The sequence below is a fragment of the Diospyros lotus genome, chromosome 3 (assembly GCF_014633365.1).
Source record: "Diospyros lotus cultivar Yz01 chromosome 3, ASM1463336v1, whole genome shotgun sequence".
Lineage (NCBI taxonomy): Eukaryota > Viridiplantae > Streptophyta > Magnoliopsida > Ericales > Ebenaceae > Diospyros > Diospyros lotus.
Genome location: NC_068340.1, coordinates 25,853,928 through 25,880,159, shown reverse-complemented (window position 1 = coordinate 25,880,159; position 26,232 = coordinate 25,853,928). Strand labels below are relative to the sequence as shown.

Here is a 26,232-nt window from a genome sequence, read left to right as displayed (position 1 = left end):
AATAAATTTATTCTTTGTACCTATTTTTAATTCAAAATAAATTTATTTTTTTATATCAGAAATAAATACATTTATATTATAAAAATATTTTTATTAGTCATCAAAACTTAATTTATATGACCAAGTTGGCTCAACAACATAAATAAGTATAAGGTACATCAAAGTTCTTTTTTGGGTGATATTAAGATGTATAAAAATAAAACAATCATTAGTAATCATATATGCACTAATTAAATCTATTTTGATATCTTTAGATATGCAAAAGTAAAACTAATAGAACATACTAATCATCACATTTATGTTTGTTAATTATGAGAATAGATAGTTAACCTTTGATCTAATCTCAAAGTGTCTTATAATGCAAACTTCAATTTACTCATAGATAAATATCATGTATAATATTAATGTCATTATTAAAAATAAAGTTTGTGGGTAATTGAAAATAATTTATAATTTAAAATTTTTTCACTTTAAAAATTTGTCCACTTTGGTAACTACCAAATTATTCATAATATAAATTTTAAATTATAAATATTTTTCATAATTCCCATTTTTTTTAAATGGGTTGGTTAATTGGATTATGTCAACCTGATCTAAATTTGCATGAATCTAGTTGGATCCAGTTGTAGCAACCAAATCTAAACTCATCAATGGATCGGGTTGACCAGTTGAATCAAGTTGGTGACCTGCATTTCTCATAAAGAGGCCTAGGGTTTTTATTTTCTTACTTCTTTAAACACTATCGCCATTGCTTTCACCCTCTTCTCCTATTTTGCAATGTCATCGTCGGCGACCAAGCAAACAGCCAGATCCTTGACCAAACAAATGTTGGTCGTCGATGACTTACACAATAAGGGGAAAACCACGACTGGCTACACAACATGTTGACATGGACACCATTGTCACTTTTTTTTTACACCGTAATTGGAGAAGAAGGCAGTATCAAGGCAAAGGCTAAAGGTCGATTGCCATGCAGTTACGATGGCCATGGCGAGCACAAAAACCCACGGCTATGGTGAACACGAGACTTATGATCGGTTGGCGACGATAGAAACGAATAGCCACGATTGGTGACGACACGATGAAGATGTAAGGCCATGGTCAAAAAAGACAAAGAGTTGCACCCCAACACCGCCCTTAGCTGTCAGTCGCCACCAACCTTTATGATGATTTCCAATGTTCGATAATGAGTCTCTTCAACTTTTTTCTCTTTCATCTCTATTCTTATGTATAGATTTATTCACGCAAAAGCATAAATCATATGACTTTAATTAGAAACAAATGAGTTTTTAAACCATTGCTTTGATACCACATATGAGTCATAGTATTGTTTGTAAAGAAACAATAAACATCATATCTATAAATCTTGAAATTTCATGTCCTTCGCAAGAAAACGTATCTTGATCCATTAAGATTTCAAGATGTAAAAGGCATTCCCAATTGATAAAAGGAAATGAAGAATTTGATTTCTCTCCCTTCACCCGCTAATCTTAATGATGGACAAAAAATAACACAATAATTTGCTTATTTTATTTTATTTTTTTGTGATTGGGATAGAAAGAAGGCTAAACTCCTACTTATAAGTTAAGATATAGCATCCCATCAAAACTTAGTAAGAGTTGTATATATTTTCAAAATTAAATAAGATTTTAATACTCAATTATCTACTTAAATCTTTTATTTATCTCATCAAAACAAAACAATCATATATGATAAAATATTCTTCAATTATCATGTGAACCACAAATAATTCTCATATAGTCTGCTTGTTTTTTTGGAACCAATGTTGATTTGGCTCAAGAATTTGGAGATAAATTATAAATTAGGATTTGCATATATTATAATTATTCTTAATCGCCATACCAAATCTACTCAAATAGTAAAATTAATGTTTTAATTTAGTTTTAAGCATTAGTTTAGATAATATAAGTTATATAATTTTGTTTATTTTTAATATAAATTGCGATTGGTGTAAAATTTTGTACGAATTTACATAAAATAAATGGATAAGAGAGTATTAATCATTGAGTTGCGGGTTAAGTTGAGTTAAATAAGTCTCAACTTTCAAATTGAGTGTTTGATAATGGTTCAAATTTCTAAACTCAACTCATTTAGTTAAGCTTAGATGACTAAACTTAATCTTATGGTGAGCTAGAGTGAGTTATAAAATTTTATTTAATATACTTTTTAAAAAAAATTAATATTTCAAAAATAGGGTGAGTTATAAAATTTTCTTTAATATACTTTTAAAAAAATATAATATTTCAAAAATAATAAAAATTTTACATAAAATATTTTGAGTCAATTGATATTTTTATCACATTTTCTATCTCATATTCTATTTATTATCTCAAATATCTTTATCTATATATTTAGTCTCCAACGTCACATTTTTTGTACTCATCATCAAGCATTCCCGATCGATCATTTAGGTGAGGCCCTATTCTAAAATTCCAAAATTACCCTCTTCATCAATTTTGCATTTATCTTTATATTTGTTATGTAAAATAGTATTATTTTTCTCCCATTATCAAACGCATCAATGTCACATGTTTTCATCAATTTTGCATTTATCTTTATATTTGTCATGTAAAATAGTATTATTTTTCTCCCATTATCAAACGCATCAATGTCACATGTTTTCCATGCGACCTAAATAAAAATTGTTGCATTAGTGTTACATTTAAAAGTTGGATTAATTTTTCTATTTCTTTTATTTCTATAAACCTCACAGCATTAAACAAGTGAGATTTTTTAATTTACTAATACTCATTTAAGTAATTAAGTAAATTGTTAAATTTGAAATCATTAAGATGCCTGGTTTTCTGAAAAATAATAATAAAAAAAAAATGAAGGGCAAAAAGGGTAAATAAACGGCTGCGCTAGCCAGAGCCGCCTCCCGGCTGCCCGGCACGTTGAAGTGTCAATCCGGTAAATAGAGGGGAAACTGGGGCCATTTTCACAAGTTCTACAGTGTTGCCATTGTCCTTCCTCTCTATCCACCTGCACTTCTCAGTTCTCGCAACTTCACATTTTCCTCGCCAAATCTTCAGCAAACCTTTGTCTTCGGTTTGGGGTTTTCATCAATGGGAAACGCAAACGGAAGAGAAGATGGACCTGACGGCGGTGATCCGTCGGAAAGTTCCAACGGCGAGTTAGGATTCGGTCCGTCGGACGCTCACCCTCCGCACCCCGGACGTGTGGCTTCCTCTGATTCGATGGCCAACTCGCCGCCGGAGAGCCCCGGCCGCTCTCGATCTCCTCTCATGTTCGCTCCTCAGGTTATTTCTGTTCCCTCCGCTTTTCGACTGGTAACTTGAACGATTTGATTGCAATATCGGAATCTTAGTTCCGTTGGTTTTTTAGATTTCCTGATCTAATGGTTGGCTTTGATTTGTCGTGTTGGTGGCTCTTTCGCTTTATGAATATGCTTTCCATGTGGATGACTGATCTGATTAATTATTCGGCAAGGCTGGATGGCAGCCGGCCCGTCTCTTCTGCTATGTTACTATTTAGCTCGAATGTGGAAGATCGTAGTTATTTCCTCTTTTAGTGGGAATCTGCATAGGATCAGCATCAGGGATTTTTGTTTTTTCAGTAGAATAGGACCTTGACCCCACAACGTGGAATGAAGGCATGTGATTGTGGTTGTGGTAAAATAGGAACTTGCAAGCTAATTGCTGCAGCTCGACACTTTTGGCATCAACAAGGTTAAAAGAGTTAAGTTCTTGATTTGATTATATCATCTAATGGGATAAACGTTAGCTCATGGTGTTGGTCGAAGAATGAATAAGGCTGATTGCAATGCACATGGGTCTGCTGGAACGTAGATGGATATGCTTTAAGGGATAATATAGTCATTCTCAGATACTTGTTAGAAAGTCTGGAAACTAGAAGGAGTATCATAAAATGAGGGAATGACTAACCTTTTTCCTTTTGCCTCTATGTTTCCCAAACATATCAGCTATTGATGTTTATTCATATATTATTTTGCCTATTCTTTATGGGTCATGCGGCCTATTTGTGGTTTTCCAGGTGCTTCCTTTCTTTACACATTGAGATATATATGAGAAATTGTTGATGTCTTGCTGGAATATGAACATGTGGGCCATTATCATTCTTTAGGCATTTAAACTTATCTATGGGAAATTCATGTTTGTTTGTGGTCCTGCAAGCACTCGTGTGATTGGATGGTCCTTTAAACTAAAAAATTGTCAGCAGATGGTACATCAACTCATATGGACCTTGTTTGGATAACCGATCAATTTGTTTTCTTACAGAACTTCTTAGTTGATATCTTTTGCATTTAGTCCATGCCAACTTTTTAACTGAAAAAAAAAGAAGCTTAGGAGAGTTGCAGAATCCAATTAGTTAGTTTTGCCAAAACTCAATGAAACTTGAAGTTGCTTCTTTATTTGGAGTGCAGGCTAATGTCACATCTCGCATTGGTTGGAGATGGAATGCCATATTGAGTGTATAAGGTCCTGAGAGAGCCATACCTAATTACAATTTTTTTTGGGATGTGAGCCCATGACGCTAAGTCGTTATGGAGTCCTATAAGGCACAAGCTATGACCCATGCTATATTTGTAACTTTTGGGAATTTGTGGAAGTTAGGACACTTTTTTGTCAATCTTGTAATCACTTGGGTGCAGCCTGGTGTCACACACGGTGGCTTACCTTTTGTTATTTCCTTTTTTTAAATGCTGTAATCGTTTGTTTTATTTCTGTTATTGCCTATTATGATTGTTGCTTTAAATTCCAGCTATAATAGTTTGTTACTAGGAGAATATTCTAGGAGAGCCCACGTGTAAGGGCTAGAATAGGATAAACTGGTTGTTATAACCAATTACAAGAAGGAATCTGCTACGACAACGTCCATGCTAGAGGGTATATATACCCCTCCTAGACCCTCAAGGTTATTAACGAGAATATCATTGGCAATCAACATCTCTCTCTCTTTTGCTATCTCCCTACTACTCTCTGTTCCTTCTTCCTTCCTGTCTTCCCAGCCTTTCTACTGCTATCCACTGATTAATCCTAAGTCAGTGAGATAGCCATTGTCACTAGTAGTGATAATTTGGTATCAGAGCTACGGTCTTGGCCGGAGTTAGTAGAGTAGTCTTCCATGGCGGAAGGTACCCGCATGAAGAGCTTTGAATAGCAGCTGCAGCAACTCAGCTCGACAGTGACAGACTTCCAAAATCTCGTGGATCAATTAGAGTGAGGTGGGGAATGCAATCACGATGCGATCTTAGCATTGGGTCGTAGGATGGAGAATTCAGTAGGGGAACTGGATAGAAGGTTCGAAGGGGCTCTGTCTCAAATGCGGGAGGATAATGCGCAAATGAGAACAGAGCTGGGGGCCCAACTCCAACAATTTATGGTTATGTTCACTCGCCAAAACGCGATGAGATTGGCCCCTGAGTTCCCTCCTAGAGATAGAGCAGAACTATTAATACCAGACGATAGGCAAGATAGGGTAGTGGGAAATGATGAAGTCGGGATTGAACCGGAGGAAGATGTTAACTTAGATCTCACCCTTATATGATCACTCAAACACTCAAACGAAATCTCTCCTTAAATCGCAAATGACCAGCAACCAGAAAACAAATCAAGAATCAATCAAGAACCACACAACACACAAGAATTTACCCTGGTTTGGTCTTAAAGAAGACCTACATCCAGCTTGGCTTTCGCCCCCACTTTTCCACTATCTTGAAAGTTAATACAAGATTACAAAGCACTCAAAAAATCAACCCTCACCTAGCCCATAAACCTGAAAGCTATATAGAGTTGATACAAGAAAGATATACCCTCTTCCTCACTGCTTAATTTTATCCCAAGACAGCTTGCTAAGTCACAAAGAAAAGCATATCATAAAGTCTTCCCCACGGCCTCTATATATAAGCATATAAGGCGGGAGACTTCAACCTGACCGACTGCCCAAAGGGCAATTACAACAACCTCGGTTAGCCCTAGAAAAATAATAAAATCCTTCTAGAAACATAACAACAAACATATTACATAAAATACCCCTTATATTACAAGCTCTAATCTAGATCAAATGCTTTAACAAATTCTCCACCCATTTGACTTGATTAGGCTTCTCCCAATTCCTGCAAACTTCAGTTTCCTGCTTGCCCCAGCTGAAGAATCTTCAAACAATGATGAAGCTTGGTTGCTGGAACTGGTTTTGTAAACATATTTGCTGCATTGTTTTCACCTGCCACTTTGGATAAGAAAACAGATTTATTTTCAGTCATTTCTCTTATAAAATGAAATCTAACATTTATGTGCTTTGTCCTTTCATGGTGAGCCTGATTTTTAGATAAATGTATGGCACTTTGACTATCACATAACAAGGTTGCTTTAACATCTAAACCTAGGAGTTCACTAACTAAACCTTTAAGCCATATAGCCTCTTTAAAAGCTTCCAAAAGGGCTATATATTCTGCCTCAGTTGTAGACAATGCTACTACATGTTGGAGACTTGATTTTCAACTAATTGTAGAGTTCCATAATCTGAATATCCAATCAGATGTGGACCTCCTCTTGTCTATATCAGCAGCATAATCTGCATCTGAATAACCTAGGATACTATGTTGAACTCCTACCTTAGCACCACCATATGTTAGGACATGATTTAGGGTTCCAGCTAGATATTTAAGCATCCATTTCACTGCATTCCAGTGAATTTTCCCTGGATTTGCCATAAACCAGCTCACAACACTCATAGGATGAGCTAAATCTGGCCGAGTACATACCATACTATACATTAGACTTCCTACTGCACTAGAGTATGGGATATGACTCATTTCCTTCCCATCTTCTTCACTTTTAGGGGACTGGACTGAAGACAATTTAAAATGGGGTGCAAAAGGCACACCAACTGCCTTTGCATTTAACATTTTAAACTTGGATAACACCTTAGCTAAATAGGACTTTTGAGATAGGTATATCTTCCTATGTTGAGTGTCTCTAGAAATTTCTATCACTAGAATTTTCCTAGCTTCACCGAACTCTTTCATTTCAAATTCAGCTTTTAATCTTTTCTTTAGAAGCTGGATTTCTTGATGGGATTGACTTGCAATGAGCATGTCATCCACATATAGGAGTAAATACACTGAAATGTTAGGGGAAACATGCTTATAGTACACACAACTATCATAGGAACTTCTCAAATACCCTTGGCTAATCATAACCGTATCAAATTTGCAGTACCATTGCCTTGGGGACTGTTTAAGTCCATATAAGGACTTCTTAAGTAAACATACCTTCTCCATCTCTCCTTTAGCTTCAAAACCCTTAGGTTGATCCACTAGAATCTTCTCTTCTAAGTCCCCATGGAAAGCAGTGGTGACATCCATCTGCTCTAAATTTAGATTTAAGTGGGCTGTTATGGCTAAAAGAACCCTTATAGATGTATGTCTCACAACAGGAGATAAAACTTCATTAAAATCAATGCCTTGAACTTGGGTAAACCCCCTAGCAACCAGTCTAGCCTTATACCTAGGCTTAGGGTTAATTCCTATCCCTTCCTTGATTTTAAACAGCCACTTGCAGCCTACTATGCGCTGCCCCTTTGGTTTTTCAATCAATTCTCAAGTCTGATTCTTATTTAAAGAATCTATTTCAGACTTCATGGCTTCTTGCCATTTTCCAGCATCCTTAGAAGACATTGCCTCTTCATAAGTGAGAGGTTCGTCCCCTCCTATTTCGGTTGCACTGGTAAATGCATAAGCTACCAGATCAGAATAACCGAATCTCTTGGAAGGTTTTTGGACCCTAGGTTGCCTATCCCTAGCAACACTATATCTGTCCAAATTTGGTTTATCACCTAAGTTGGAATCTGCATCACTGTCTTCCTCATCTTCATCATGATGGGAAGGTTCTAGGGTTTGATCAATAGCCTGATCATTATCAAGGTTATTTTCCTGAAACTCATATGCAGTTTCAGATGGTTCTGGGGTATCTACTGGGCTAACACCTGGGATTTCAACTTGGACAGCTCCTATATCCTTTCCTAGACTTTGCTAGATTTGAGGTTTGTCAACCTTAATGGTAGAATACTCATCAAATGTCACATCTCTTGTGACTATAGTCCTAGGACCATCTAATTCTAGATTCCAAAGCTTATAACCCTTAACCCCTGAGGGATAGCCTATAAATAGGCATTTCTTGGCTCTAGGCTCTAGTTTCCCTTGTTTTACATGGGCGTATGCTAAACATCCAAAGATTTTAAGGTGTGATAAGCTAGGTTTGTGACTTGTCCACCTTTCATATGGTGTTTGGAAGTTAATGGCTGTAGAGGGTGATCTATTAATAATATGGGCTGCTGCAGACACAGCCTCACCCCAAAATGATTTGGGCAAATTTGCATGAAAGAGCATGCATCTTACTCTTTCTAGCAAGGTGCGGTTCATTCTCTCAGCCAACCCGTTTTGCTTAGGGTTTCCGGGGGCTGTTAAATGTCTAACTATGCCTCCCTCTTTGCACATTTGATCAAAGTCCCTATTGCAAAACTCTAGCCCATTATCAGTCCTAATAAGTTTTACTTTCCTGCCAACTTGATTTTCTACCATTTTCCTCCGAGCCTTAAAGGATTCAAAGGTATTATCCTTAGACTTTAGAACATATACCCAAAGCATTATTGAGAAGTCGTCTATTATGGACAGGAAGTACCGGGAACCCCCATGAGTCATGGTTTGAGCTGGGCCCCATAGATCTGAATGAATGTAATCTAGGGGAGCTTTTGATGAGTGGATGGCTGTTTTGCTAAATTTAATCTTGGCTGCCTTCCCATAAATGCAGGATTCACATTTGCCTAGGTCTAGGGACTGACCTATCTCTAATATCCCTTGTTTGGCAAGTTCCTTGAGCCCTTGCTCACTAATGTGTGACATCCTTAGATGCCATAATTTTGCCTTATCATGGGAATTACAACTTACACTGGCAGCTTCACCACTTAGAGTGGTTGCTTGTAGAAAATAAATTCCATTTCTTAGAACAACCTTCATGCATACTAGGGAACCTTTATGAATTTTAATTTCTCCACCCTCACCCTTGTATTTATATCCACATCTATCCAATTCCCCAAGAGAAACCAAGTTTCTCTTAAGTTCTGGGACATACCTTACTGCAGTGAGGGTTTTATGAGTCCCATCATGCATCTTCAATTTTACATCTCCTACCCCTTGGACCTTACATTCAAAATCATTCCCTAACAAAACCTTTCCCCCCCCATTAATTTCCTTGAAATTTTGGATCCATTGCTTTCTAGGAGTCATATGGAAAGAGCAGCCCGAGTCCAAGACCCAATCTTGGCTGTCATAATTGTCACTAATAGTTAGTGTATTAGCACTATCATAACCGGTATCACATACATTTACCCCACCTTCAGATTTTTCCTTTTCGGCGTAGTCCTTCTTCTTCTTAGGACAATGCCTTTTAATGTGACCCTCTTGTTGACAGTAATAACACTTAATCGGCCCTTTCCCATTCTTAGATTTTGATCTAGATTTACTTTTGTTCTTAGAGTCTTTCTTAGGATTTATAGACCTTGCAGTTAATGCATCTGCTGGAGATGATTTACTATCCATCTTGATCCTCAAATCTTTAGAATTTAAAGCCCCTATAAAATCCTCTAAAGACAGTTTATCCCTACCATGCTGAAGAATATCTACAAAATTCTCGTAGGACTTGGGTAAAGAATATAGGAGAACTAAGGCTTTATCTTCTTCTTCATACTTAACATCTATGTTTTCTAGGTCTAAACATAGCTTGTTAAAGTCATCTAAATGATCCTGGAGTTTCTGGTTTTCATGCATTTTGAAATTGAAAAACCTGGCTTTGAGAAATAACCGGCTGGAGAGGGTCTTCTTGAGGTATAGATCCTCCAATTTCTTCCAAACTTCTGTCGTAGACTTCAGCCTAAATACCTCCCTGAGCACTTTATCTCCAAGGCTCAGAATAAGAAGGCTATAAGCCTTCTTCTTAATCTGCACCCGCGCCTCACTCTGTTTTGCGGTTAGGGTTTGAAGTTCTTTCCCGGTTGATTCTCCCTTTTCTGCTTTTTCTTGTTCTAGCGCATCTTCTAGTCCGAGACTGCAAAGTAGTGCCTCCATCTTGTTCCTCCATAGGCCGAAATCATTGCTCCCATCGAACTTGTCGATATCTGACCGAGAGGCAATTGGCGCCATTTCTTGATTTTCCTGAGATTGCCTTCTGCGACTTGAGATTCTTAAGGCATTGATCCAATCCAGAGGTGACTAGCTCTGATACCAAGTTGTTAACCTAGATCTCACCCTTATATGATCACTCAAACACTCAAACGAAATCTCTCCTTAAATCGCAAATGACCAGCAACCAGAAAACAAATCAAGAATCAATCAAAAACCACACAACACACAAGAATTTACCTTGGTTCGGTCTTAAAGAAGACCTACATCCAGCTTGGCTTTTGCCCCCACTTTTTCACTATCTTGAAAGTTAATACAAGATTACAAAGCACTCAAAAAATCAACCCTCACCTAGCCCATAAACCTGAAAGCTATATAGAGTTGATACAAGAAAGATATGCCATTTTCCTCACTGCTTAATCTTATCCCAAGACAGCTTGCTAAGTCACAAAGAAAAGCATATCATAAAGTCTTCCCCACGGCCTCTATATATAAGCATATAAGGCGGGAGACTTCAACCTGACCGACTGCCCAAAGGGCAGTTACAACAACCTTGGTCAGCTCTAGAAAAATGATAAATCCTTCTAGAAACATAACAGCAAACATATTACATAAAATACCCCTTAAATTACAAGCTCTAATCTAGAACAAATGCTTTAACAGAAGATATGAGGAATATGATGGAAGGTGGACAAGAAGGGCCGAATCGTCCATAGCCACCAGGGTTCCCTAACCCCCGACTGGAGATTTCGGTGTTTGATGGGAATAATCCCCAATGGTGGGTGAGGAAATGTGAGCGAATGCTCGATTGGTACAATGTACCTGAGGGAAGAAGGGTGGGTTGCCTTGGCTTCAGACTAATTTGATGACCTGGTAGACGCTTGGTACCAGGGGTGGACGAGGGTCAGGCATAATCCTACATGGAGGGAGTTTACTGATAAGCTATGTGAGAGGTTTGGAGAGAGAAGCATGTCAGACATTATTGAGGAATTTAATAAATTGAAACAGGTGGGAGAGGTGAATACCTACCTGAGGAGGTTCGAAGAGTTGAGATCACTAATGATCAACAACGACCCCCACATCTCAGAAGCTTATTTTGTGTCTAGTTTTTTGAGCGGACTCAGCGAAGACTTAAGGCCTATGGTGAAGATGATTAAGCCGCGAACAATGGAGCAAGCAGCAGAAAGTGCACGTTTGCAAGAGATGGTGGTGGAGGCCTTGATGAGGAAACAGAGGCAACAACACTGGACTGTAACCGAGAGCGCGTCTCATCAAGGAGAAAAGGGACACAACCATGATTGGGGTAGAGGCAACCAGGGTGTCAGGAATCTAGGGGGGCCTGGTTCTGGGGGAAAATACAATGAACTGAGGAGGCAGCCTGGATTATGTTTTAGATGCGGGGATAAGTACTATCTTGGGCATCAATGCAGACGACAGTTGTTGTTGCTAGAGGGAGACTCGAGGGAGAGATTAGAAGAAGAAGAAGATGAAAGGGAAGAGGATGAGGAGTTCGGAGAAGGGGATAAGGGTGAAATTTCGCTGCATGTACTGAAGGGGGTGACCAATAATAAGATAATTATAGTAGAAGGGAGGGTTAAGGATGACATTTTGTTGATCCTAATTGATAGTGGAAGCACACATAGCTTCCTAGATGAAGGGTCTGTTAGGAGACTAAGGTGTTCCCTTAAGGAAACTCAACCCCTAAGTGTGACAGTGACTAATGGGAATGAGGTGATAAGTGAGTTAGTGTGCCTGGGGTTCAATTCGGAGATGCAAGGGGAGAAGTTTGAAACAAACTTGAGGTTGTTGCAATTAGGGGGTTGCGATGTGGTATCAGGGGTTGACTGGATGAAGGGAGTAAGTCCCATAAGTTTTGATTTCAATAAGATGGAGGTATCCTTTGACAAGGGGGGAAAGAGAATGACTCTCACGGGAGGAAGAGGCTCCACCGAGTGTTCAAAAACAAGTGGAGCTAGCTGACCCAATTGTTCTCCATTATGGCAGCATAAGAAGGGGCCGAGCAGAAACTATATGGAGAATTGCACTTGATGGTCAGCAACCAGCGATGTGAGCTTGACCAAGTACACCCTCAAACCCCTATTGATGAATTGCTGGAAGAGTTTAAGGACTTATTTACTGAACTTGCTACTCTACCCCCAACCCGAACCTTGGACCATTCAATTAACCTCAAATCCAATACCGAACCAGTCAACATCAGATCTTACCGATATTCTCTAGCCCAGAAAACAGAAATTGAGAAAATGGTGAAGGAGATGCTAAAGCAATCCTTCATAAGAACCAGCCAGAGCCCATTTGCTTCACCAGTCTTTCTTGTAAAAAAGAAAGATGGGTCTTGGCGTTTTTGTGTGGATTATTGCCAATTAAATGCCTTAACCATCAAAGACAAGTACCCTATACCCTTGGTAGAAGACCTAATGGACAAGTTGCACAATGCCAAATTTTTTTCAAAGCTAGACCTTTGTTCAGGATACCACCAAATAAAAATGAACCCTGATGATGTCCACAAAACGACTTTTAGAACCCATCATGGACATTTTGAGTTCTTGGTGATGCCATTTGGGCTCACCAATGAACCAGTCACCTTTCAAGCCCTAATGAACCAAATCTTTGAGTCCTATTTAAGGAAATTCATACTTGTATTTTTCGATGATATCCTTGTCTACAGCCCATCTCTGAGCCAGCACTTACAACACCTAAAAATCACCCTAGAAGTCTTTCAATCTATCTAGCTTTTCATCAAAAGGTCTAAGTGTTCCTTTGGTCAAGATCAGGTCGAGTATTTGGGCCATTTGATATCAGGAGAAGGGGTTAGGATTGATCCCCAAAAGGTGGAAGCTATGTTAACTTGGCCAAAACCCACAACAGTGAGAGCTCTATGGGGGTTCCTTGGCCTTATCGGGTACTATTGCCGATTTGTGAGAGGTTATGGAGTGGTTAGTAAACCTCTAACCATAGTTCTGAAAGGCGCGAGGCGCACGAGGCGAGGCGCGCCTTTGCGAAGCAAGGCGCACCTTTTAGGAAAAAAACTCAAAATCTTGTAAAATCATAAACAACTATCAAATTATCAATAATAACACATTCATATCATTCATGATTCATTATCTTCAAATTCTATAAACTAACAACATCAAAGTTAATTCATTCATCATGCAAATTCTAAACTAGAAACATCATCAAAGTTCAAACTTAAAGTCTTAAACTTTACCAAGTACCAATTATAATGCAAAGTTCTAAACAAACACATAAACATTACAAGTCCACAATCAATATAAAAAAGTTTTTTAATCAATCATCATCAAGGAGATCATCAATATCAAGGTCAATATCTTCATCATCCCCTTCAATCACCCCTTCATCTTCTTCTTCATCTCTCAATTCTTCTCCCTCTTCCAAGTCTTCATCATCTTCGGTCCCTGCCTCACTTTCCTCCTCTTCAATCTCTTGAGTTACTCGCCGCTTTGAAGTCGAAGCCGAAGTTGATCCCAATTGTGATCGAGTTTGTTTAGTTCTAAATTGATAACTAGGCTCTCCAACTCCTGCAGCCGCAGCAACATTACTCCATGTCAACCCATCCCCAATGTCATCTAGAAAAACAGTTTCATCATCTTTATCATTCTCCTCATCAAGTTTTCCAGTCAACCATTCATTGCTTTCATCAATGTCGGTCAATATGATAGGGTCAATGGTATCACGCATTTGATATCGACGCCTCAATGCTCTATTGTATTTCACAAACACCAAGTCGTTTAAACGAAGTTGATCAAGCCTGTTTCTCCGTTTAGTATGAAGCTGCAACAATTTATGCAAAAACATACTAAGAATAAGTTACATGAAACAAACCAACTACTAATAAAAATTGTAAGTGTATATGTACAATGCACTTACATTTTCAAACACACTCCAATTACGTTCACACTCAGATGAACTACAAGTCAAGCTAAGAATTTTAATTGCAAATTTTTGCAACGTGGGTGTTGACATTCCATATGAAGCCCACCATTCAGCTGTCCAATAAAATTCATGGTTAGTTATTATCTATTATCTAGAATGATTATATATATAATGTAATATATATATATGTACCTGGTGATTTCTCAGCTCTCTTTCTAATAGCCATATAGTTTCCAAAGAACCCATCTGCATTGTTATACATCGAAAGCTCAACATCAATTTGGTCTTGAACCTTTATATTTGGATTTAACTTTCTAATGCATTCATATAAGCCATTCATGATTTCTGGATCTATATGTTCAGCCTTGTAGAAATATTCTGGGTTCAAGTACCAACCAGCTGCGTGCAAGGGGCGATGAAGCTGAACATCCCATCGATTATCAATAATCTGAAAAATGGGTGCATACTTCTTTTCATCCCCATTAAAAGAGTTAGCAATCGCTTCTTTGGCCCTATCCATGGCCTCATATATGTATCCCATAGCAGGCTTCTTCTCACCATCCACTAAGCGCAATACACGCACCAATGGACCAGCCACCTTTAAAGCAAATACAACATTGTTCCAAAATGAAGGCATCAAAATCACTTCTACAACCTTTTTAGCCCCCGCTTCTTTTACCCACTTGCTTGTCATCCACTCCTCGGAGGTAAACATCCTTCTAAGGTTGCTTTTCAGACTATGCATCCTGCCCAAAGTGATAAAGGCAGTTGCAAACCGTGTTTTTGCAGGCCTCAACAACTCTTTCTTGTCAGTAAACCTTCTAAGCATGTTTACTAGACCCGAACGAGTATAGATATAGCTATTCACTATAACAGCTCTCTCAAATGTCTTCTTCATATTAGGCAACTTGAAAATATCTTCCAACATTAAATCCAAACAGTGCGCTGCACATGGTGTCCAAAATAACGTAGGATATTTTGCCTCCAAAAATCTTCCTGATATTATTTAGAGTGAAATTAACAAGATATTAGTAAATAATAAATATCTAATGAATATTCAAATTGTTCTATTTATAAACATAATACAAATTACAAAAATGAATTTCATACCTGCTAAAACATTGTTTGAAGCACTATTGGTGACCACTTGCACCACATTTCTTACTCCAATCTTTTCCACACATTTATTTAATAATTGAAACATCTTTTCCCCAGTCTTTGAATAGCTAGAACCATCAACAGACTCCAAGAACATACTTCCTTTAGGAGAATTGACTAAAAAGTTAATCAATGTTCTTTCCCTCTTGTCTTTCCAGCCATCTGACAAAATGGAACATCCATATTTGGCCCACGCCTCTTCATGATCTTTCATCATTTCACGAGTGGCTTCCACCTCTTGTTTGAGAAGAGGAACCCTGACTTCATGGTAACTAGGCGACTTCACACCCGGACCATACTTACCAACTGCTTCTATAAATACTTTAAAACTGTCATATGTCACTACATTGAATGGAATGCCTGCATCATACATCCATCGTGCAAAGCTTCTACAAACTCGAGCTCTTAACTCTTTTTTTGCAAAATCATGCTCACCCAACCTTGTTTGCTTTCCTTTGCCCTTGCTTTTCAACACATTAACTTCTGGGTCTTTAAGAAAAACATCAAGTGGACCTTTTTGTGTTGGCCCTTTAACACTACCAATACTACCAGTATCGCTTCCACTTCCGGTAGATACATTGGGTCTTTTTCTACTTTGAGGCAGCGGCTCATCATCATCATCATCATACCCTTCACCAAATTGAATATCATCATCTAACGATGCTATATTTCGCTCATTCCTGTTATTTTTCTTCTTTTGCATGTACTCTCCAATCTCTTCTTTTACTGATGGAGGACATTTTGGACAAGCTTTAGTATTCCTAAAACCGCCCACAAGATGTTGTTTCGCCCGAAATATACCACCTTTTGTCACTTTACGACAAAATTTACATGTGGTGGTATTTCTATCATTAGGATCAGCTTCAAAATAATTCCATGCCGGGTCCGTTTTGGAAGTGGTTGACGACATTTATTGGGCTGTTGCAACACAGTTCCAATTTCATCAAAATTCTCCTAATTATAGAAATAAATTATAAAGACTTAAAAGCAAATTTCAGCAACCAGCTGCCAGCAAAATAAATTAAGCAAAAATGCAAGAAATAAACAAATAAAATACAACTAAAGAACTTACAATATGAAATTATGAATATAGGAGAAGATGTGGGCAGCGGCGGCGGCAGCTTTAGGCCCTTAGCAGCTTCAACTTGAAGAGCTCAAGAGCAGATGAGAAGAGGCGAGGAAGAGAGGAGAAGACCGTGGCGTGGGCAGACTCAGTAGAGGAGAATAGAAGAAAGGGTGCGGCTGGAGACTGGAGAGGAAGATCGAGCAAGCAGCGAGCTGGAGAGGAGAGGAAGAGAGGAGGCAGGCGCGGCAGAGAGGAAGAGGAGGATCGGGCTGGGGCTGGAGAGAAAGAGAGGAGGGGGTCGCAGCTGGAGAGGAGAGGAAGAAGAAGATCGGGCGAGGGCGAGCTGGAGAGAAGAGGAAGAGAGGAGGCAGGCGCGGCCGCGCGGCTAGGGCTAGAGAGGAAGAGGAAGAATGGAAGATCGGGCGAGGGCGAGCGAGCAGCGAGGGCCAGCGAGCAGCGAGTTGGGAGGAGAGGCAAGCACGGTAGATGCTATAGTCGGGAGGAGTGAGGAGCGAGCAGCGAGCTGGAGAGGAGAGGCAAGCGCGGCTGGATGCAGTCGGGAGGAGAGGCAAGCGCAATTGGGCTGCAAGATTTAAGTAGAAAACCTCAGTTTCATGAGGCACGCCTAGGCGCGCCTCACGCCCCAGCGCCTAGGCGCGCAAGGCGAGGGCCTCGCCAAAACCGCCTCGCCTTGGCCAAGGCGAGGCGCCAAACTGGCGCCTTAAGGCGCCTCGCGCCTAGGCGCGCGCCTAGGCACGCCTTTGATAACTATGCCTCTAACCAACCTGCTAAAGAAAGACAATTTCAGTTGGGGACATGAGGCTGAAGAAGCCTTTGAAAGACTGAAGGTGGAGATGAGCTGAGTACCTATTTTGGGACTGTTGGACTTTGCTAAACCCTTTGTGCTAGAGACAGATGCCTGCCCGGGGGGGGGGGGGCATTGGGGCTGTGCTTTTACAAGGAAGGAGACCATTGGCATTTCTAAGCCAGGCATTAAGCCCACGACATCTAGGATTAAGCATCTATGAGGAGTTCTTGGTGGTACTTATGGCTGTAGAAAAATGGCGCCATTACTTAGAAAGTGGGAGGTTCATAATCAAGACAAATCATGAAGGTTTAAAGTATCTGTTGTAGCAGAAATTGCAAACACAACTTCAGAAAAAAGGGATGGCAAAGCTGATGGGGTTAGATTACATAATTCAGTATAGGAAGGGTAAAGAAAATGTAGCCGCTGATGCCTTTCGAGGTGCCAAGAGGGGGGAAGCATAGTTGCAATCACCACCGTTATACCAGAATGGTGCCAAGAAGTTATGGACAGCTATGGGGCAGAAGAACAAGTGAAAAAGATATTGGAAAGATTGGCAAGGGGGTCTAAGGAGGTTGAGGGTTACACTTTATGTGAAGGGCTGATAAGATTTAATGGGAGGATTGTCATTGGTAGCAACGGGGACCTCAAGAGGAAGAGTATGCAGTCCTTGCATGAATCTCCTTTGGGAGGGCATTCGGGAGTTCAAAATACTTACCTTAGGGTAAGGCAGCTGTTCCAATGGCCCAAGCTAAAGGCTGATGTCAAGAAATTTGTCCTGACTTGTGACACATGTAAGAGATGTAAACATGAAAATGTGGCCTACCCTGGTCTCCTTCAACCCCTTCCTATACCTGACCAAGCTTGGACCAGCGTTTCAATGGACTTCATCGAAGGGTTGCCCAAATCTGAAAGGAAGGATAGTATTTTGGTTGTAGTGGACAAACTAACCAAATTTGCCCATTTCATAGGGCTGTCTCACCCTTACACAGCCCAAGAAGTGGCAAGGGCATTTATGGATTAGGTAGTAGCGTTGCATGGGATCCCAAGCACTATTATTTCAGATCATGATAAGATCTTCACGAGTGTATTCTGGCAGGAGTTAATGAAGTCTATGGGGACCAAACTTAATATGTCGACAGCCTATCATCCACAATCGGATGGGCAAACGGAAAGAGTCAATCAAAGCTTGGAGACCTACTTGAGGTGTGTGTGCATTCTACAACCTAAGAGCTGGCACCGGTGGTTGGCATTGGCCCAATGGTGGTATAATTCTAACCACCACATGTCCCTAAAAATGTCACCCTTCGAGGCCAACTATGGTTACAAACCTCCCATCCTACCAGCCTTAGATGGACAGGTCACAACATCAGCTGTTGAGGAATATATGCAGCAAAGGAGGATGGTTTTGCGACAACTTAAGCAGGAATTGGCTTCAGCCCAAAATAGGATGAAGCAATATGCTGACAAGAAAAGGATCGAGAGGGATTTGGAAGTTGGGGAGAAGGTGTATCTGCGGTTGAAGTACCCCCAACTGAAAGCTCTCTCTCAAGGGCCAGTGTCCAAACTTAGCCCCAAATATTTTGGCCCCTATCCCATAGTGGGCCGGGTAGGGGAGGTAGCCTATCGTCTACAACTCCCTCAAGAATCCCAGATTCATCCAGTCTTCCATGTCTCCTTATTGAAGAAGTCAGCTGGAGCTGAGTTGGTTAACCCAGCATTGCCCACCAACCCCAAAGAGAAGGAGACTTTGAAGAAGCCGGAAGCCATTATGGACAAAAGGGTTATCTACCGCCAAGGGATACCCCTTATCCAAGTGCCGGTGAAGTGGCAACACGGAGGTCAGGAAAGCGACACTTGGGAGTACTTACCAAGTCTTCTCCAGCAGTTTCCCATGGCTGCCAGCCTCCGTAGCATTCCTTGAGGACAAGAAATGGTTTAAGGGGAAGGGAATTGTCATACACGGCGGCTTACCTTCTGTTATTTCCTTTTCTTAAATGCTGTAATCGTTTGCTTTATTTCTGTTATTACCTATTATGATTGTTGCTTTAAATTCCAGCTGTAATAGTTTGTTACTAGGAGAATATTCTAGGAGAGCCCACGTGTAAGGGCTAGAATAGGACAAACCGGTTGTTATAACTGATTACAAGAAGGAATCTGCTATGGCAGCGTCCATGCTAGAGGGTATTTATACCCCTCCTAGACCCTCAAGGTTATTAACGAGAATATTATTGGCAATCAACATCTCTCTCTCTCTTTTGCTATCTCCCTACTTCTCTCTGTTCCGTCTTCCTTCCTTTCTTCCCAGCCTTTCTACTGCTATCCACTGATTAATCCTAAGTCAGTGAGATAGCCATTGTCACTAGCAGTGACACCTGGTCTTCATGAGAAGTTTGTCCAAACATGTGGTGGCATGGTGGTAAATGAAGTAAACAAGAGATGTAATGACTAATGAGATAGAGAAAAGACAGGGCGAGGATAAAAAATATATGAGAACAGTTATGTGTATATTGATATATGGAGAGAGCTTACTGAATATTCAATTTTTAGTTATCTCAAAATCACAATTCATCCTTCTCTGCTGAGACCAGTTTATTGGCCCTATAAAGCCCCAATAACAAGCAATAACACATCAATTACTCCTAACAACTATTTTGTCAACTTACTGCACAAAAAATTACCTTGCAATTGACATTAACATAGTGTTCTTGATTAATAAAATGCAATTAATGATGAATAAAATCATCCAGTTGGATTTATAGTAAACCAGTAATTGCTGAAGTTAAAATGTTATACATTTAAAACAACTTACATATTATAGTATTTAGTTTAGTTAGCCGCGGGGGGGGGGGGGGGGGGGGGGTTATTTGTAGAGATAAAAACTAATTTTTCTATCTACTAGAATCCTTTGAACTCTTCTTTTTTTGGTTGATTTTTTCTTCTTTTTTTTTTTTTTTGGGGGGGGGGGGTGGGTTTGAAATTGGCGTTTCAGTTTCTGAATTAAAGGAAATTGAGCTGTTGCTTCTTTGATAAGTGCATGGATTAGATTAGCTAAACCTCTGAAACTTGTCTGCCATGCTCCCATAGCTCCAGTTCCAGACACTCTCATGAGAGCTTTTCAGCTGTCAGAAGCTAAAGTTTGATGGTGATTCTTACATTGTTGTATACTCTACATGAGTTGGATGGAGTCAAAGATTTGAACTACCTTCGTTGTTGTTGTTGTGTATATCTGATGCGGTCACCAATCAAGACTCGGCCCAAGGCCGACCCAACCAAACCGAAATAGTATCACCAAAATAGTAGTGCCATAATGTTATTTTAATACTTCTTAAGTTTTAGAATTCTACTTGATTTAGGATTCTACTTCATGTTTGATTAAGGTTTTATTTTTATTAGGATTCCAGTTAACTTTTATTTATGATTTATTTCTATTAGGATTCTAGTTGGATTTTGTTTTCCAAATATTAGATGGATTTGGATTAGCCAAATACTATAATTATGCCTAGGATTTAGAGTTTGTAATCAAGTTTTAATTAATCAAATTTCAGCAACTTATTTGGGTTTTTTTAGCAAAACAGTCTTGTTTTTGCGTCTTTTTAAAAGCCAAGCTTCGGCCATTGAAGTTTGCTCTTTCAAGGGTTTATTTTGGTGTGTTTTTTTCACACACGTGCTACATGTTGCGTCAATATCAATTAGGAACTATTTATAAATAACATCTGAAACTTGTTTGCCATGTCCCCTTAGCTCCAGTTCTGAACAGTGGCCCTAGTTGAATGACAAATCTAGAGTGCTTCAGCTGCGAGGAGCTGAAGTTGGATGATAGTTCTTATATTCTTGAATAAATTAAACCATGTTAAAAGCTTGGATGTAATGCTCTAATCGTTTTCATCTTTATGCTGTTTTTTCCCTATTTAAGTTTGTATATTCGACATGAGTTAGATGGAGTCAGAATTTCGACTTTCATTATCATCTCATGAATCATCAAATAGAACTGTTATAAATCACTTTACTGGAGCAGTATTTAAATTCAAAGCTGTAATTCTCAATTGGTAGCTCCCAAACTGAGACACCCATGCTTTTGCTGTTCTTTAAGGTTCCTGTGGCTCCTTTACAAAGGAATGATGGTCCTCCCTTTTTGAGTCAAATGTGGCGGGATGAATCTCAGGGATTTGTTGATAATCCTCCCGAGACAGGAGTACCTACTCTAATAACATGGAACTATGGTGGCAGTGATGTTGCTGTGGAAGGATCATGGGACAACTGGGCATCAAGGTGAACTCTAGTCACTGTTAAATATATCTATATATAAACACATTTTAGATATCAATTTATTGTGTTAAGTGTAAACAACATATTCCATGGCTGACTGATGAACTGTATGGTAAAATTATGAATTACTCTCAAGCTATAGTATTCACTCACAGGAAGACGCTGCAAAAATCAGGTAAAGATCACTCCATTCTTTTGGTCCTGCCATCAGGTACATACCACTACAAGTTCATTGTGGATGGAGAGCAGAGATATATTCCAGATCTTCCTTTTGCAGCTGATGAGATGGGCCATGTTTGCAATCTTATTGATATCAATGTAAGTAGAATTTTTGTGTATACCTATATGTATCAATAAATGCCTGTGACATGCATGCATAAGTTTCTTCCCTTTTGAGCCAGTGGTGTTGTATGTGTTTGGGCATTTAAAATTGAGCTGTATCACCTGACAAGGAAAGTCATGAACATGTTTCTAATCTTTTTGTGATTCTTTTGGTTCCCTTCTTTTGTGTATGGCTAGTGCAGTTATAATTTTGCCTGGTGAAGTTTAGTTATTGGCAACTGAAGCTAGCAATGCCCTACTTACCTAAAAAGGTGGCAAGTCCAAATCTATCAACAAAAATTTTGAACTCTATGGAATTTGGAGTTCCATCCACTCAAGTTACTTAAGTTGGCTCGTTATGTATTTTCCCATTTATTCAGGATTCAGGCAATTCTCTTTAAGTCTAGGCTTTTGCACAATAAACACCCAAGAGAGCCATATAACTAACCAAAAAAAGGCAGCTGATAGACAAACAGAGTTTCTCTCGCCAGTAGCAATAACTATTTATAAGGGGTAGAATAGGTATGAGAAAGCAAAGGCTTGACAATTTATTGGGTTAACTTGTCATGGCCCTAGGTTTTCCTAGGGTTTAGAATGGGATTTTGGAGGAAATCGAAGAAGAAAGAACAAAATGGAGGGAGAAAACAGAACAGAAAGAGGGAGAAATCAAGAAGAAAGGGGGAGGGTTCAGGCAAAATAGTGAGGGGAAGATAAGAATTGAGAGGGAACAAAATGGATTCATTCAATCAATAGTTACCTATTCTCTCTTCAACAGCCTATTTATAGGTTGTTTACATCCATGCAGTTATTATCAAACTAACAAACTAACAACGTACAACTAAAAGAAGGTACAAACAAGAAACAATTACAACTAATGCCCTTGGGGTGATGAAAATTCCCCTCTTTTTGAGAGGTTTCTTGTCCCCAAGAAACTTATTGCAACTATGCCTTCGTCGTCACCCGATTTGCCCCGATTCTTCTCCTTCGTATTTGTTCTCTACTCCTTCCATGTTCAATGACTGTCCTTGGCATCGGTGACCAGGGCTGAATTTACTTCCACATTTATAACATAATCCTAATTTCCTTCTCTGCTCCATAGCAGTTAATTTGGCTGCATCAGGACTTGGGTAAACCTTTGAATTCACATTTACTTGATTCCCCTCCAACGGTTGATAGAACATAGGTTGAGTTACTGTTGTAATCGTGTTCTTATTGAAAATCGCTTCCAATGCTAGCTCTTGTAACTTTGCCTTCTCAGCAGCCTGCTTCACCGTCACAGGCTGCAGCATCTTGACCATTGGCCTCAACTCCTCCTTAAGGCCACTAATGAAGCTAGACACTAAATATTGCTCTGTTAGTGCTGGTTGTGAACTCCACATCAAGGACCTTAACTTCTTAAACCAAATTTGATAGTCAGCCACTTATCCTTTTTGTCTCAACTTATTAAATTCTTCAATCACATCCATCATAGAATTTTCCCCAAAATGTTCAAACAGGTCTTCAGCAAATTCAGCCCAACTGACCTCAACTTTCCTTGTTTGAAGCCAACATTGATACCATGAATCAGCCGTATCATTAAAATAGGCTGTCGCCAAATTGACTTTCTTCCATTCTGCTACATTGTAAACTGGAAAAATCTCTCGCATCTACGAATCCACCACCTCGGTTTTAATCTTTCAAAAATCAGTATTTCTAGTCTTGAAGTGGGAGTGCAAGTAGAGGTTTGATAATTACCTCTTTCCGGAACTGCTGGGTCTAAGAATGGAGGCTCCTTAGTTTGTTGCACTCTTGAAACTCTAAGGAGATTATCATCGCCAGATAGGATTTGATCAGGAATAGACCTCGTTGGGGATTCCGATCTTGCAGGTCGGGGAAGAATTACGTCACCAGGCGGGGCTGGATCGGCAACTGTCCTCGGTGGGAAATCTGCTGGTAAACGGAATTGAGGCAACAGTGTTGACACCATGTTAAACATGCTGTCTATTCCTTGGCCGAATTGTTCCATTGTCTCCCGGTGCCTTTCCAATTCCTTCTGCATATTCTCTCTAGATGTAGTGAGATCCTCTCGCAAGTTATCCCTTATGGCCGATATGTCCTCCCTATTGTGGCTCAAAGCCTCTTGAGTTCGCATCATCCCCAGTTCCAACGCCTCCATTCTTTACTCAAGTTGTTTCATTCTTGTGCCTTCCGCCATTTCACTTCCTTCAAGTGTCTTTTCTGATCTTCTTACCAGGACCAATAGTGAACTGCGATCTCCTGTGATTGCTTATCTTGAATCTTATAATGCAACAACCCTAAGGCAGAGGATCGGTCACCTTTCTCAACTTCAATCAAGATCACTTCTTGAACCTGTGCCCACTTTGCGCCTTCCTTCTCGCTGAAATCTCAATTACTATCTCTGGGGATCCACACTTTGCGCCTTTCTCTTCTGGCCTGCTTCGCCTTAAATTCCGAACCAAGAAAGTCGGAAATCGCTTGAATGTTAAGCGGCAATTAACACCCAAGATGTGTTGGAAATCAGTCGCTTGCTCCACGTCGCCTTCAAATTCGAGCCGCCATTCACAATCGGAATCGCCGCAATTGAGAATCATCAATTGTCGGATTTGCTTGCTAGCGCTCGCCTACCCAAGCCGTGACCAATTGAAATTGTTGGAATCTTGAATTTGCTGGAATCGCTTGAAGTCACTGCTCAACTGATTCCAAATTGCTGGCCTGTTAACACACAGGAGTCGTTGATCTGGCCAACTTCGATCCCTTCCAAGAAATGAGTGGCTTTTGATTTGCAAGTGACTATTGCCTTCGTTGCAGCTTCTTGAAATCGCCTTCAATCAGCTTCTGAGGAAAGCCTCGCTCTGTTGCCAAATGTCATGGCCCTAGTTCCTAGGGTTTAGAATGGGATTTTGGAGGAAATTGAAGAGGAAAGAACAGAATGGAGGGAGAAAATAGAACAGAAAGAGTGAGAAATCGAGAAGAAGGGGGGAGCGTTCATACGAAATAGAGAGGGGAAGATAAGAATTGAGAGGGAACATAATGGATTCATTCAATCAATAGCTACCTATTCTCTATTCAACAGCCTATTTATAGGCTGTTTACATCCATGCAGTTATTTCCAAACTAACAAACTAGTAACATACAACTAAAAGAAGGTACAAACAAGAAACAATTACAACTAATGCCCTTGGGGTCATGACATAACTGTGCTCAAGAGGCATTCTACCATTTCTGACATGGCAGTAAGAGATATTATATCATAAGGAATCATGGGCTAAAATATCAAAAATGAGGAATTAAAGAAGGCATGCTTGTGAAAAAGAATGCCATCAGCAGTGTGGAATGTGTGTTGCAGAGTATGGTATGAAGGGACTGGCAAAAGTCTGCGCCAATTGAAGTCCTTGGCAACTTTGGTGCTAGGTTTGCAGTTTGTCTTCACGTTCACTCCAACAAGGTGTGGGGTTGCAGTAATGACTGTAGAACAAAGGCTTACGCAGCTATTAGTTGAGCTAGACACATTAAAGTTGAACTGGTGCTCAAATGCTAATCCATCTTAGATGGATTGGCATTTGGCAGCAGTCAACAATATGATTCTGCAGAGAGGTGATGCTAATGCCACCTAATTGGAGATGCTTCATAGGCTATTGTGGTGTGTGTATTGGTGTTCACGGCCAATCTCCTTATCTACTTATCACTGAATGAGCTTTCAGCTCTGTACATGTGCGTCTTTGAGCTTAAAATTCTGCTCTAAAGTCATTTTCCAATCATTTATCTCTAATCTATATATATTCTAAGCTCCCCTTTCGCATGAGCTGTCGTGACTTCATACAAATAAATGAGCAAACATCAATGACAGAAACAAGATAGGTTGCTTGGTCTCTCTCTCTCTCTCTCTCATTTTCTTTTTAGCTTTTTGGTGGTGATAAGGGGGTTCTGGGGGAGGTGGTTGTTTTGGATGATATTTCATGCAAGGCAGCCTAAATTCTTACATTTTGCTCCCATGCAGGATTATGTGCCAGAGATCACCGAAAGTGTAACGGAGTTTCAGGCTCCACCTTCACCAGACTCGAGCTACAGTCGAGCTTTTCCAGGGGAGGAAGATTTTGGCAAGGACCCTGTCGTTGTTCCTCCCCAGCTGCATCTAACCATCCTTGGCACACCAAATTCGGATGAAGCAGCTTCTTCTTCAAAACCCCAACATGTTGTGCTTAACCACCTCTTTATCGAAAAGGGATGGGCATCCCAGTCAGTTGTTGCTCTTGGTTTGACCCATAGGTTCCAGTCCAAGTACGTGACGGTTGTGCTCTATAAACCACTCAAAAGGTGAATCCTCAACCTACAGGCTATAAGCTTCATAAAGAACCGAACCTGCCTGCGGTGCATCTTACCAATACTATGAATATAACTGCTTAAGGTTTTTGACTCTTATGGACATGCAGCTCTTTTTATATTGTACATACTGTTCTCTGAATTCCGAGGGTTTTTTTTCGGTTAGTGGAATATATTATCGTCTCGTGTGGTGTAATCTCC

The 26,232-nt window shown here is 39.8% G+C and overlaps 2 protein-coding genes across 2 annotated transcripts; one reads left to right on the top strand and one right to left on the bottom strand.

The window, feature by feature from the left end:
* Positions 1–2,963: 2,963 nt before the first annotated feature.
* LOC127797485 (SNF1-related protein kinase regulatory subunit beta-1-like) lies at positions 2,964–26,232 on the top strand. Its single transcript, XM_052330423.1, has 4 exons — positions 2,964–3,281; positions 21,215–21,393; positions 21,546–21,708; positions 25,709–26,232. Exons 1-4 carry the CDS (start codon positions 3,087–3,089, stop codon positions 26,027–26,029), a joined length of 858 nt encoding a protein of 285 aa, XP_052186383.1. The 5' UTR covers positions 2,964–3,086; the 3' UTR covers positions 26,030–26,232.
* LOC127797484 (uncharacterized) lies at positions 13,190–15,039 on the bottom strand. Its single transcript, XM_052330422.1, has 3 exons — positions 14,285–15,039; positions 14,087–14,205; positions 13,190–13,990 (listed from the first exon to the last, which is right to left on the bottom strand). Exons 1-3 carry the CDS (start codon positions 15,018–15,020, stop codon positions 13,487–13,489), a joined length of 1,359 nt encoding a protein of 452 aa, XP_052186382.1. The 5' UTR covers positions 15,021–15,039; the 3' UTR covers positions 13,190–13,486.

Bases quoted from the DNA above. Each gene is read 5' to 3' on its own strand.
- LOC127797485 (XM_052330423.1), top strand. From the start codon at position 3,087: ATGGGAAACGCAAACGGAAGAGAAGATGGACCTGACGGCGGTGATCCG. The intron at 3,282-21,214 runs GTTATTTCTGTT...CTGTTCTTTAAG, and splicing joins CTCTCATGTTCGCTCCTCAG to GTTCCTGTGGCTCCTTTACA. The intron at 21,394-21,545 runs GTGAACTCTAGT...ATTCACTCACAG, and splicing joins TGGGACAACTGGGCATCAAG to GAAGACGCTGCAAAAATCAG.
- LOC127797484 (XM_052330422.1), bottom strand. From the start codon at position 15,020: ATGTTGGAAGATATTTTCAAGTTGCCTAATATGAAGAAGACATTTGAG. The intron at 14,206-14,284 runs GTACATATATAT...TTTATTGGACAG, and splicing joins GAGAGCTGAGAAATCACCAG to CTGAATGGTGGGCTTCATAT. The intron at 13,991-14,086 runs GTAAGTGCATTG...AAATTGTTGCAG, and splicing joins ATTGGAGTGTGTTTGAAAAT to CTTCATACTAAACGGAGAAA.